Source organism: Panicum virgatum, chromosome 3N (assembly GCF_016808335.1).
Source record: "Panicum virgatum strain AP13 chromosome 3N, P.virgatum_v5, whole genome shotgun sequence".
NCBI lineage: Eukaryota > Viridiplantae > Streptophyta > Magnoliopsida > Poales > Poaceae > Panicum > Panicum virgatum.
In genome coordinates, this window is record NC_053147.1 from 2869253 (window position 1) to 2884003 (window position 14751).

At 46.4% G+C, this 14751-nt stretch overlaps 3 protein-coding genes across 3 annotated transcripts; 2 read left to right on the plus strand and 1 right to left on the minus strand.

Annotated features, from left to right (window-relative positions):
- Positions 1-218: 218 nt before the first annotated feature.
- Positions 219-1106, minus strand: LOC120663715. Its single transcript, XM_039942609.1, has one exon. The coding sequence runs from the start codon at positions 929-931 to the stop codon at positions 533-535; it is 399 nt and encodes a 132-aa protein (XP_039798543.1). The 5' UTR covers positions 932-1106; the 3' UTR covers positions 219-532.
- An 8170-nt stretch (positions 1107-9276) lies between these two features.
- Positions 9277-10445, plus strand: LOC120663716 (verprolin-like). Its single transcript, XM_039942610.1, has one exon. It carries the CDS (start codon positions 9393-9395, stop codon positions 10089-10091), a length of 699 nt encoding a protein of 232 aa, XP_039798544.1. The 5' UTR covers positions 9277-9392; the 3' UTR covers positions 10092-10445.
- A 2904-nt stretch (positions 10446-13349) lies between these two features.
- LOC120663717 (dirigent protein 22-like) lies at positions 13350-14091 on the plus strand. The gene has a single exon (XM_039942611.1). It carries the CDS (start codon positions 13442-13444, stop codon positions 13973-13975), a length of 534 nt encoding a protein of 177 aa, XP_039798545.1. The 5' UTR covers positions 13350-13441; the 3' UTR covers positions 13976-14091.
- The last annotated feature ends 660 nt before the right edge of the window (positions 14092-14751 follow it).

The following is a 14751-nucleotide window of genomic DNA, read 5'->3' on the forward strand; positions in this document are numbered from 1 at the left end:
GTCATGTCCTTTGTCTTCTCTGTGTTGCTTTGCTATTGTTCTTATTGTCGTTGTGTTTTCTCGCTTGTGTGTGTTTTCAGTGTTTCTCTTTGTTTAATCTTTTGTGCTCTTGTGGCAGTCAAGCTCTGCTTGGCCATATCAAAATTATGTTTGTAACTGCTTCCCTCCTAATGAAAAATGTGCTAATGCACGGTCGCGAAAAAAAAAACTACGTACTAGCAGAAAAAACTGCAAGTCAACAACTCATCTTTACTCCCCCTTTAATCTTGGGCGGAAGCAAGAAACGAGATCTCACCAAACAAACCGATCCTGATCTTTACTCCCCCTTTAATCTTGGGCGGAAGCAAGAAACGAGATCTCAGCAAACAAAGCGATCCTGATGCTCCACCAGACACAAGCAAATTCTCTGGTCAAGCTTCTGGCAACTCCGACTCCGATCACCTATCACACATGTAAAGTAACATCCTAGATTCCTAGCTAGAAACTGCAAACCGAAAGGAAAATAGAAGTTTCTTCGATTCTTGGCACTACTCTACTGATCAGGGAGCTCCAGCTGGTCCCCTGCGCCGGCCCCGGCGACGACGAGCTCCATCTGGTCGCGGAGGTACCGGTGCAGCAGCCGCGCCCGATCGCCGGCGTCATCGCCCGTGATCTCCTCCCGCCACGGCCCCCCTCGCCCGCCGCAAGCACGCGACTTCCGGACCCGCCGGAAGCGGACTGCCGCGGCGGCGCAGCAGAGCAGCGGCAGCCAGAGGACAGCCAGCGCCAGGACCACCGGGACCAGCCAGAGCGCCAGCGCCGCCGCGGCCAGCGCGCGCCACGACGCCGTCGGCGGCGGCACCACCGCGCCGCCGCCCATCCCCGGTAGAGAGCGAGGGCCGCCGGCTCTTTGCTGTTGCTTGTTCTCGTGGGTGGCTGGTTCCGGTTCCATGCCAAGTCGGGTGGCGGCAAAGACGAGACGGGCTCCTGCTTTGCTTTGGGCGGGCGTTGCTTCTGACAAAAGCTTCGCCCCCGCTAGCGCTAGGGAGAGTGGCCTTTGACGTGTCGCCGGGGCGGGCTTGCTTGCTTCTCGGAGTCGGAGAGGATCGCGGCCATGGGCACGCCACCTGATTTTATTTAAGAGGATCCGCCTTTATTTAGCAGGATATTTCCTTGATATTTTTTAAGCACGGCGCCACTGTAGCATTTACACAAGTTGACTGTGCTGCGGCATCAGTTTGAAACACAGACAGTAGGGTCCGAGCGAGCTTCATTTGAATGGGAAGCTTCTCGAAATCAATTTCGAAACTCGTAAGCATGCCTTTTATTATCTAGTGGTTTAAGTGGTTTTTAGTACCATATAAAGTGGTTCTTAATAACGATTATTTATTACTCATTTAATTATGTGTCATTCCAACTTTATTAGAGAATATAGTTAAAATATTTTAATTTTAATTATATATACAATAAAGTACTAATATTTATAACACCAAATAAGTATCATTACATTCTTCATATATCTATTTTTTTATTTTTTTTAGATAGAGGAATGTCCCGAAAATTTCAATCTTCTTATACTCTAAACCTTAGAATGAGAAAAATTCACAAAAACAAGAGAAACTAAAGAGCGAACAAAGAAATCTAGAAGGCTAAGTTTCAATTTTTTTTCTTCGTCCAACTCCAACCTTACAATGTCTTTACACAGCTCAAAGCATTCACATCACCTTAGAAACTTGATGTCTAGATCATCTATCCACATGGCCAGGCCTGCCGCCGAGCGGTCGCGGCAAGGGCGAGAGGGGTTGGCGCTGGTCAGCGCGGAGAATCACGTGCCCCTCGCTTATGCACCGAGATCGAACGTGGCCGATGCAGTGCGTCGTGCGTGGTCACACCACCTCCTGGCTGCCGTGTGCCCCTGCGTTCAACATCTCTGCTGTCCGAGGCCATCAACGCCTCCTCTCCCCATAGGCCGCGCGGTAGCAGCGGGAATCGGGCGAAATTGCCCCGCCGCCGCCCTCCCAACTACCTCACAGGCCTCCGGCGGCCAGTTCCAACAGCGACATAGGTGGCGGCGCAAGGGTTTTACCCTAGGATGGCTGAGGACAGGACGAAGGAGGGATGGAAGAAAAATCACACAGTTGCCGCTTTCCTCGAGCCTACTTGGGCTTCCGGCGAAGTTCTCTAGTGGCTGCGCGGACCGGGGATGGAGGGGTGAGCTGTGGGGCGGCGGCAGTGGTGGTTCCGCCAAAGTCGTCTTTGGGGGCGACGTGGGGGGATGAAACCATTTTCTATAAATCTTGTAATCCTTTCTATAATTTGGTTGATCATAAAAATAGTTTGACTTTCTAGAAAAATTTAAATGATTTACAATTTGAAACAGATGAAGTATATATATTACTTTCTCTGTACCAAATTATTACTCCCCTCGTCCCGCAAAGATTATTTGTTTGAAAGTTTAAGACATGTTAATATATAGTAGTAAAAAATGACCATGTTACCCTCATTAACTATAACAGTTGTGATTGAAAACGGTGCTGTTTATTTGGTTCTCTAGATCCTCAATAAATGCAAATGCATTGGAACTAGAAAAGTAACATCTAATTAAGCATTTGATTGGCTTCATACCCTTCTCGATTCAATTATTTCGTAGTATTTGATATTGATTTAACTACAATAAAAATGAACAGCATTTGTAAGAAAAAAAATTTGAATTTGAAAGCTAAACAAATGATCTTTGTAGGATGGAGTAGTGGTCGCTTTGGCTCTTCTAAATACACATATTTTGCTATAAATCTAGACATAATACATAATAAAAACTATATATAAAAAATTAAAACGACTAATAATTTGAGACAGATGGAGTAGTACTGAGAAGGAGTCGGACTGATTAACCAATTTTCTTTCCATGTTAGGCACCGCTCAGGCTTTATGCCCTGTTTAGTTCACAAAATTTTTTCTATAATATTCATCACATCGAATTTTCAGATACATACATAGAACATTAAATGCAGTTAGAAAAAATAATTAATTACACAGTTCAACTGTAAATAATGAAACAAACCTTTTAAGCATAATTAATTCATAATTGGATATTATTTGCGAAATAACAACGAAAATACTACATTATCCAAACCCAAAAATTTTCATTAACTAAACACACCCATAATGAAGAAGCCGCAGCAGCGTGTTCTCCGTGCGATGGCATGGGCGGCAGAAGCCCGTAGACGTACTGTACCGGTAGAGGATTCTTTAATTTCTTAATGGCCATCGTTCATTAATGCAGCTGTTTGACAGCAGCTGCCTGGTAGAGTGGTAGGGGTAGGTGGGGGAGCGGGAGGTACGTACGGTCAAGATCAGGCTGGCTCAGGCCTCAGGGGCATACGCGGCTCGGCGGCTGGCTGTTGATGGATGATGATGGGAGGTGACCCACCTCACCTTGGGCTGCCCAGACCCTTTTCGATCCGTCGCTCGAACCCCAGTTACCTGGGCCGTATTGGGCCATATATGGTGCTTTCTTCTTCCCCGGCCCATGGTGTTCGTGTTGGGGCGGTTTTTTCTTTTTTATATTTTTTAAAAATTAAAATTTCAAAAATATATGTCCGTTTTGAAATATTTCAAAAATACCCCCCGGTCGCCCCCCATAGGGCGACAGGCCTTAAGTGTAATTTTTTTTTCAAATTCGCAATGAGGTCCCTGGAAAAAAAAGCCCTGTCGCCCGTTGGGGGGGGCGACCGGGGAATGTCGCCCAGCCCACGGGCGACCGCCGCTGGGCCCAGCCCCCGGGCGCGGCAGGGGGCCTGTCGCCCCCCCCCCCCCCCGCGGGCGACCGGGGTATCCCCCTATAAAAGCTACAGCCCTCCCCTTCCCTCCTCATTTGAGCCCGAAAATTCCACCAAAAATCCAGAAAAAAAGAGAGGAGTGAGGAGAAGGAAAGCGGCGAAGCCCTGCCGGATTCAGCACTTGTGATCTGCAGGTTAGTACATTTAGTTTAAATATTGTTATATTTAAGTACTACGTATTTAAATATGAGTAATTTAAGTAGGGGTGAGTAATTTAATTTAATTAGTGCTATAGTAGAACCATTTAAGTAGGAGTTCAATGATACTTTAGTTTGTAGTTACGTAGTAGTAAATTAGTTTAGAAAATTAGTTCTACGCATTTATTATTACAATTGCAGTACTATTAGAGACGTGTTTATAAATTAATTATGATTTAGAATAGAATTTGGCATATGCAGTATAGAATTTGAGTGTCATCACGTACTTATGAATACTTATACGTTGTAGTTGAATTTCATACTTAGTTTTTACGGATTATTGAATAAGGTAGTGAAGTAAAGAGTATAACTCGATAAGTATTATGTGATATACAGATATGTCGAGCAAGATGCAGTTTCAAGTATTTTATGGTGAATACAATGTTATGTATGGGCCAAATGGAGTAGATCTTTCTGCCTTTAAGCGCACATCTAGCGGCATAGATAAATCTCTGGAAAGGAGTTTTGGTTCCATATGTAAGTGGCTGCAGCGTGGGTTCCATGTTGATCCGTTGACACATGTGATCACTGTCCAGTCTCTTGTTAATTGGGAGGTAGAAAGTGAATTATGGGAATTAATGACGATACACAGCACTGATGACTGGCAGAAGTACATGCAAGCAGCTCTAGAGCGTGGGTGGCCTCTGGCCATTCTTGTTCAAATTTAGGAGAAGACACAAAATGAAATTCAACATTGTGCAGATCAATGAACTCCGAGTATTCGAAGAGAGACCAATTATGTTGAGCAAGATGAGTCAGAAGAGACAGAGAGTAGTCTGCCTATTTTTTTCTTTGCCAACCAGACATTGTCACACTGATCATGAGATCTGGACGTGCAGCAACAACATGATTCTTCACTCGTTCAAGGAACCAATATCAACTGTCTATGTTCATTATGTTAATCAGTCCGACTCCTTCTCAGTACTACTCCATCCCAACGGGCGACAGGGCCTTTTTTTTCAAGGACCTCATTGCGAATTTTAAAAAAAAAATTTACACTTAAGGCCTGTCGCCCTATGGGGGGCGACCGGAGGGTATTTTTGAAATATTTCAAAACGGACATATATTTTTGAAATTTTAATTTTTAAAAAATATAAAAAAGAAAAAACCGCCGTGTTGGGCGCCAACACCAACCAGCGCCTAGCTAGGCCGCTACCACCTAGTGCTTGACTCCACGAAGCAGAAGCAGCGGCAGCTGCCATCATCGCACTGTCACGTACCGGTGGGTGTTCACTATGGATGTACTGTGCATGTAGACAGAACTCATAGGTATATGATGAAAAGTACTGTATCTAGCTAGTTAGACTGCTAGGTGTTGTATAGACAAGGATCGGAAATTGTATCCGATCGATACACCCTGTCGTTCCATCTCCGTCATTTCATTATATTGCTGCTTTCCGAGCTTAGAAGCTAGCTTTCCTTTTTGCAAGAATATTAGTATAAATTACAAGGTGCAGTCATTTGTACGCATGCTTTTATACTATTTTGTCCATTCCAAATTATTAGTCGATTTGGTTAGTCTAGATTCATAAATTTTACTATGAACCTAGACATAATACATATGTATATGAATAAGCCCCTAATAATTTTGAACCGAGAGCAAGGGCGTGCTCAGGATTTAAGGTTTGGGTATTCGGATTTTTTAAAAGGCGGGAGAAAATTTTTTTGGGCAACCTAAAGTATATATTTATAGTACATAATTTATTAAAATCATAATATTTATCATAACTTGAAATTGTTCGCCACTGAGATGATAGATGTACTAAATGATCAACATATCCAAGTTGCAACATACGAAAACTTACAAATTTCGGCTTACAAGTTAACTGGCCTGGAAGGAGGTGAAGTAGAATGGGAAGGGGGAAGCAGTTGGGCCACCCCAAACGGGTTTGAAGGAGGTGAAGTAGCACAAAATACATATTGCAATTTGAAAATCTGTTTCGTTTTGTGGTTTTCCTCTTAATGAAAAACGTGCTCAGGCACGGTTGCGAAAAAAAATATGTTTCGTGGTGTTATTTGATATTTTATAATATATACACATGTTATACACTATATTATATAAAATCTTTTGTCAAAAGTTTTAGATATTTAATTGAATACCCATGAATACACGTGCGGCATGCCCCTGGCGGAGGAAGTATTGTACTTCTAGCACTTCCTAGTATACGCGGCTTTTCTTAGCTCTCTGGCACCACCCTAGTACCCTACAGTGACCGAAAAGCAGGTAAAATGTAAAAAAAATGACTTCACCGCCTGAGCGGTCAGCGAGGTTTAGTTTATATATGTATACGCAGAAAATTATATGAACCCATTGAATTGTGAATTCAATTCAACCAAAATGTGGCATGCCGACAGCACCTTGTCGTTTTGCAACAACGAAGGGCCTGTTGGGGGAGAGCTTTTACCAGTTTCAGCTTCACCTGTTTCGCAGAAATCGAACGGTAGCTAGCCTGAAGCCGTTTTAATTATAAGAAAAAACAAACCAAAAACCAGATGAAACCATTTTTTTTTCCGTTCAAGTGTGAAGCTGTTTGGGAAGACCCCTCCCAAACGGCCCCTAAAGTGCCCTCCCAAACTCATGCGTGGATGCACGCATGAGTGCATCAGATGCATGCGTACGTCTTCCATTTCGTAAGTTCTTTATTGGCACCGGCAGCAGGGATGAGATATGTTGTAGGAGTATGCACGATGGATGGATGATCGGAATAACCAGCAAAATTGTTGGTCCTGTCCTGTGTCCTGTACTGTACCTTCATGAGATGATGCCATCATTAATTATTAATATTGTGGCTGTGACCACACACACACACACCTGATTAATGCATATAGGACGACGGACGATTCAGAAAGCATGGGTGGCGTTGGTTAGGAGAGGAGCATATACACTACTGTGCTATACATTGTAGCTGTAGATCAAGAGAGGAGCGGGAACGAATGAAAGCAGATTATCTGATGGATGTGGGTCATTTGCATGCATTGGCTCCTTTAATAAACCGCCTGATTAATTCCTCCTTGTCAGTACATGCTCTTTGCTTGTTGAGTCTTGGCCCCGGAATCTTTCCATCCCTATTCCCTAGTACTCGAGCAAGTAGGCTTGTACTCGGCCAGTACCAACCTTCTTGGCGACATGCCTGTTCCCTTTGAAAAACCGTTAGTTGCTCTGTAAAATTAAAGCACAAAAAAAAAGATGTTGCAGGGTGGATCGGAAGGCTACAAATTTTGACAGAGTGGAAGGCCAAGTGCAGACTGCAGAGAGGACGTGCGCGCAAAGAGAAGGCACCTCCCAAGTGCAACAACCGCCACGCCATCACCATGCGGCCATGGACGGCCGGTCCAACAACCGCCGGCTCCCCACGTGCATGCTGGCGGTGCCAGAGCGCCTAATCCTGCTGCTGCTGCTGCTGCTGCTGCTGCTGCTGCGACTGCGAGCGGCGAGCCGGCAACAAGAGTGTGCAGTATCTTTAGTTGTCCGAGTGCCCTTTTGTAAATGGCCGATATTTCAGGGGTGGCTGTCAGGCTGAGTTTTTCGTGGATGTATACGTATAGTTGCCCACATTTGGGATTGCTTTAATTTGCTTATGAAGATTCAGTTGTGGAAAAAGGGCTTATGCGTTGTTTACTCATGAACTAGGCACAGTGGCGGAGCCAGGAATCACAGCAAGAGGGGCTGCTTCCGCTTCTTCCTCCTCTAGCCCCTCCCCTCCTTCTTCTTTCTTCTCAAATTTGTAGGAGGGGCTGGGGGGGGGCTTCATGGAGATTACAGCGGTAGGGGGGCTTGAGCCCCTCCCGCCCCACCGCTGCCTCCGCCGCTGACTAGGCGTATAGCCCGCGTATTTGCGCGGCTAATATTGAAAATTCAAAATTTTGTATGTCATTGTATTCTTACTTAAAGATTATACTATATTTTACCGTACATCACCATATTCATTATCGTAAATTATATTTTATTGTTGGTTAAAACAATTCATATATGATCTATCTATAATAACAATTTGATTTGTTGAGCTTTATTAATATTATGCATATAATTATTTTTATTTTTTGTTTTATTTTGATTTATTGTTGTTAGCTTTAGTTTTTATTAATAGTATACTCCCTCCATTATCTATTGATAGTCATATTTCACATTGATACAATGACTAAGGAAAAACAACATTGCTTATCATCATCTAATTAATGTAACACAAGGCTTTTTGCTAGCCCCCAATGTCTTTGCTAGAAACTCCTCGTTACTGGTGCTATTTATTGTCATGGTCTTTATCAATAGCAAACATGACTATCATGTGTGAAGATTTGAGTTTTGAAAATAGGACTATCAAAAAAAATGGAGGGAGTATGTTTGTAACTGATACATAGCTAAATGGTATTTTATATTTAATTTTTCATAATCCCATTGGTGGGTGATTTTTAATTAGGCACAGGGGTATTTTAAGCTAATTTTTATTATAATGGCAATGGTGGGTATATATGTTTGTAACTGATACATAGTTAAATGGTATTTTATATTTAATTTTTCAGAATGGCATTGGTGGGTGATTTTTAATTAGGCACAGGGATATTTTAAGCTAATTTTTATTATAAAGGCAGTGGTGGGTAATTTTTATTTTTCTTTTTCTTCGATTAACGTGAGAATTTATAGGCCTTGAGAGCGAATATGGAGGCTCTGTTTGTTGGTCAAATAATAAGATAGTAGATATATTACAAGAGATCGTAGTTTGATTTTTTCTTTTTGACATGACCGTCTACCTTATCCCTAAACCAAACATCCTAAAGAGTAGGCATCAGTGTCCCATCCGTTCCATAGATGGGAACGCATGCTAATAATTATACCAACAAAGACAGCTCATGCAACCTAACCTCTCTCAGTTCTAAACCCCTGATTGTCCCCTTCTTGGAATAGTAAAACTCTTTGCCTCATGTTCTTATTAGGCTCTAGCAATGTGTGTATGCGCAATCCTACCGAAAGTGTGCGCATGCATATGCTTCCTTCTGAATTGGCCACTGCTACCTGCAAAAACCCATAACATTATACGCCCGATCTTGATTCTCTATGTGCTTCTGTTATATTCTTCATTTGTGATTAATAATGTTATTAATGAATAAGTTATCGGATTTTCACCCAAGATGGAAATGAGCCGTGCGAAAAGAGAACCAGAAATTGTGTAGTGTGAGGATCGGAGATTCAGCTTTTTTTAGATCTTTTAACCAAAGTCATGTAGCGCTGGAAAAATAACGACACAAACCTGAGGTCCTTTGTGCAAATACTCAACGGTATTTATCTACACACAACTGACGACCTCCACTCCAACTGCCCGGCTGAAACTATTACAGCAAATTGCTCTGCTCGTCACTGCACTTTCTCGCCTCTTGGCACGCCATGCAAGCCTCTCAGACCCAAAGACCGCAGCCTCTGCCGCTGCCGCTGCCACCTCCTCCACTGTGCCTGCCGTCGACGCCCGCCGCCCCTCGCCGCGGGCGCCACCGCAGCTCCTACTCGTCGTCGTCCTCTTCCTCCGTCTCCAGCGCCTCAACCTTGTGCCTGTCGCCGTCGCCGGCCCCGTCCCCGCGCGCCAGCACCTCCTCCCTCGTTCCCTTCTCGTGGGAGCGGCACCCGGGCGTGCCCAAGAACTCGTTCCGCGGCGGCCTCGCCTCCCCCACAGGCATCCCGCTCCCACTCCCGCCGCCGCTGCAACCGCCCTCCTCTCGCCGCCGGCGCCGACGCCGCCCGCGCACCAAGCTCCCTGCCGCGTCCGCCGCCGGCTCCGACGCCAACGGCGACCCCTTCGTCGCCGCGTTCGCCGAGTGCACCAGGGACGACGACGGCGAGGATGACGAGGCGGATCACGGCGCCGACGCCGTGACCGCGGCCAAAGACGACAAGCTCTGGCTGGCGCCGGCAAAGCCAACGGTACCAGGCCGCGCCGGGCGTCCGTGTCGACCTGCCGGCGGCGGGTTCCTCGGCTTCCTGGACCTCTACGGGTGCAAGAGCGCCATGGCGGTCGCCGACGGCGCCTTCCTTGCCCGGAGGCCCGTCGCAGCACGTCCCGGGCCGGCAAGCCGGACGACACGGAGATAAGTGAACACATGGTAATCTGATACTCCACCTTTTATTGAGGTGTGTAGATATATTTGTACCAAAATGTACTGGATCATTGCTCTGCTCTAATTAGAGTCGTCTGATCAGCAAAGAACATAGTCAAGATCGATCAGTATGCCCCCACATGATCGACTGAGATGGCACGACTAGCATGCATGATTCTCTAATTTGAGCTGTGTGCTAGATGAATGATATAATGAAGCCACATGTATTTTTATTTTTTTAATTACAAGTAGGACGGTCGATGATTGTGTGCTGGCTTGCAGGTGGTGTAATCATAATCATGCAGGTCATGCCTGGCAATTACCAAGAGGAATGAATATACTAGTAGCGAACTTTGGTCTTGTTCAGATCATCAGATCTGTTGGTTTACATGTTTATGGAAGTAGTTGCGGTATGTGCCAAAGTGCACGCCATATGTTGCTGCGATTAGACTGTCTCCAGGGTACTCTCTAAAATCCACCCCTAAAAAGAATATTCTCCTCCCTCTAAACAGATTCCGCACTCCATATCAAAATCCTCTTTAACAATATACTCCATACCACATCCTCTATACCCCACCATCCAATATTATATTTATTTTTTCCTCAACACGTCGGCAGCGAAGGATGGCCGTTGGCCTCCGTCAACGTTGATGGCCCGACGCAGGATACATGACGATCGTACACCCCCACAAATGGTGTTTCTCTCTCCTCCCCTCATATTTGCCGGATCCTTTCCAGTGCGCCGCTGGAGCACATCCCGGGTGCTCCCACCCCCCTAAAACGGGATACCGGGCATTATCCAGTTCACCGCTGGAGAAAGTCTTAGGCCGGCCGGGCGGTTGCGTTGCTGTCCTTAAACAAGCACCACAGACCAAATTAGAGGTGGTGATGACGACACCATGCTGCACGACCAGAGAAAGCAGCTGTGGCATATTATATTATTGTCTAGAAAATAATAAAGCATGTGCTAATAATGCTGTGTCCCTTGTTGCTAGCAACCACTTTAATTTGGTGCTACGTACATGTCACCCATAACTCGGCAACGAAGCGACGGTGGCGCGCACACTGTACCATGATGCATGTTCCTCTCTCTCTTCTGTCTCTCTGCAACTAACAGTGCACATCGTGATCATGCTTGCTGCGCTACCGGCCGGCCGGCCGCCGGACTGCATGATGATGGCCGGTCAGCGCGGCGCCGGCCATGTATGTGCCCCCCCGGCCGGGCTTGTACGGGTGTGGCTGCGAGAGGGGAGAAGATTGGTATGATGTGTCGCAAGTGGTCAAGGGGACAGGTGGATCGATTATTGGGTCTGTTTGTTTATTTGGGCGGGCCGGGCAGCTATCGTGTGTCCGACCACATGGGCATGGCCGACCAGGGCCGCCGCCTGATCAGGGTTTACTTTTCCGACGGAAAATGATTTTCCGGACGTTCTCGGAAACGGAAAATTACCAGTTTTCCGTTTTTTCCCGGATTTTCCGATCGGAAAACGATTTGAAATTCAAATTTCGGTTTTCGACATTTTCCGACCGGATTTCGGTGTTTTCCGACCGGAAAATGTTGTTGGTGATCGGAAATTGTAAAATCAGTGAGGAAAAATTAAAAATTTTACAGCACTTCGTCTAATTTTGCATATATAACAGTTCACAAAGCATAATAAATATTTCACACACCAAATATTAATAGGATTCACCTAAAACATGTATGTCCAATTGTCCATACAAGACACACAATCTAAATCCAATATAATGCAATACCAAGTCCATTGTCCTAGTCATACAAGCCATAGGTTTATTGCAATAATACAATACCAAGTCCATTGCCCAAATTATACAAGCTGATCATATATAGGACATGTTTTGCTAAATAAACCCAACATGTGTAATAGTCATGTGAGGAATATATTATTTTTACAGAATCTATGTGTGTTTAGTCATGTGAGGGATACTTATTAAGAGTTTACATTTCTATTTCATATACGGATCTATATGTGTTTAGTCATGTGAGGGATATATTGTTTTTACGGAATTTGAATGGATATTTCGTGTTTAAATTATATATACATGTGTAATAGTTCCTTTGCAATACCATATATACCAAAATATTTTTTTACATTGCTAAAACAATGTTTTCCGACTGGAAAGCACCGAAATCCGACCGGAAAGCAACGAAATCCGGTCGGAAAATCCGGTTTTCGTTTTTTATGAGTTTTTTTGAATTTTTGAATTTTGAAACCGAAAAATTCGAAATTTCGCCGGAATTCGTTTCTCGGACACAACCGGTAACGGTAAATTTTCCGGTAAACCGGATTTACCGTCCGAAATTTTTTTCCTTGCGCCTGATCGATGAATCTATTGGATCGATCGGAGGAATCAGCTAACTAGCTTTCCCAACAAATTAAATTACTCTACTTGCCTATTATCATGGCTGCTGCTAGATAGAGTTCAGGCCCATCCATCCATGGCCCATTACACGCTATTCCGTGAATCCACTATAGCTTGGTTTGCGAATCAGGCCAATATCACACGCGGCCCATTACGCTGATCAGCCTCTGTTTTGTGTCACAAATGCTTTACTATGCATCCATGACGTTGTGCTAATGTCAGCTGCTACTCGTCTGCAAGCACGCCCACTGGTCTTCGGTCTCGTGCGGTCTGTTGACTGAAAACAAAATAATAACAATTCATCTCCACCTTTTCGTGCACGTTCGGTAGCAGAATTTCGTTCCACCCCTTTTCCTTCCCTTCTTTCGCGTACACGAATGCCCACCATAACCTTTTTGGTGGTTTCCTCTACTTCCAAGTGGAAGTGAAGTGATCTCTTGTGTCAAAACGCGATCTAGGTTAAAGCTACAGAGAGGATTCTGTTCTGCATGATTTCAGTCCAAACTCACATGCATGCAGTGCAGAAACTTTCATCAACTGCAATTTTGATCTCACAACCCCCATCAACCATCATTGATGGACCCTCAAGACGTACTACACAAGGACATTCGGGTGGGCACATCAATAGGGATGCCGTTCTTCTAAAAGGCTAAGTGATCCTCGGGTTCCCACAGGATTCGCCCACATGTGCTCTCTAAGTGGCCCCTTCCAGGTACCCGCCTTCCTTGCCAACAGCGGCATCACTTCTTCCCGTAGCCTTCGCGCCATGATGGCATCTCACCAAATATTTCAGCGAAAGGAACCACCCTAACACGCCAGGCACATAAATTCTCCGCCCACCTAAACTGGCAACTTCCAAAAGCTTCTCTTGCACCTGGCACCCTCGCGCATAAATACGAGCGAACGCCATCAGCACACAAGCACACGTACTAAGGCAGAATACGAAGCCACCGCTAGCTCGCCATGGCCGCCGCCGCGCTCCTCCTGCTCCTGCCAATAATCATGGTCGCCGCACCAGCGGCGGCGGCGTCGGCGGCGGGCGGCGAGAAGAGCACGCACATCAAGCTGTACTGGCACGACGTGGTGAGCGGGCCGAGCCCGACGGCCGTGCCGGTGGCGCGCGCGGCGGCGACCAACAGCTCCCGGACGGGCTTCGGCGCGGTGGTGGTCATCGACGACCCCCTGACCCAGGGCCCCGACCGCAAGTCCTCCAAGCCCCTGGGCCGCGCCCAGGGCACCTACATCGCCGCCGGCAAGGACGAGGTGTCCCTGGCGATGAACATGAACTTCGTCTTCCAGGCCGGCCGGTACAACGGCAGCACCGTCGCCATCATGGGCCGGAACGCGGTGTTCGACGCCGCCAGGGAGATGGCCATCGTCGGCGGCACCGGCGTGTTCAGGATGGCGCGAGGGTACGCGCAGGCACGGACGCACACCCTCGACCTCAAGACCGGCGACGCCACCGTCGAGTACAACCTCTACATCAAGCACTACTGATGCATGGAGTGCTCGGCGAGCCTTGAAGGAATAATATCGGCTTTGATTGTTAGCGATTATATATGAACAGAAAATTCATGGAGAGAAGAATAAAACTAGAGTTAGCTTTGTGTTCTTGCTTCTCCGCTGCTTGTGGTGAAAAGATCGGGTATGAGCGTCGTTGCTAGTACTCCGATGGCTCGGACGGGCACGCAGTCCAAGTGCGACGTGGGTGGACGGACCGGCCGGTTGAATTGAATCCGTGCCTGCCGTTCCTGCACGATCGATCAATCGATTTCCAGCATTTTTCCAACGCGTTTCCTGCCGGCCGTATCCCAACTTCACTCAGTCCGGTCCGTTCAAAGAGAGTGAGAGAAGGGGTGGTGGACTGGTGGTCCAGTTCTCCTTTCTCTTCCTGCACTGCATGGTGGCAGATCCATCGACCGGACACCCAAGTTGGAAAAAATTCCCTGTAAAACACCCTCCGTGCAGCCCTGCTCTAGGTGCTAGCCACCTGTCTGCCAACAGGATCGGACACCTACTGCTTCTCGGCTCCCGCGCTGGTGACTTTGGCGAGTTCGGCCCCCACACGACCTAGGCTCGTAGCAGGTTTAGCCGCGAGCCACACGAGTCCAGACCTCAATTCAACAGGTATGCTTCGGCCACCGGACTAGTGATCGAGTTTGCCGCAACCGTGCCCACATCAGCAACTCATGCAGATTTCGTGGGCCCGCGAACCAAGCTCTGCTCCCCACTCAGAGTGACTGTGGTCAGAGATCTGTGTGCAGCGCGTGTCC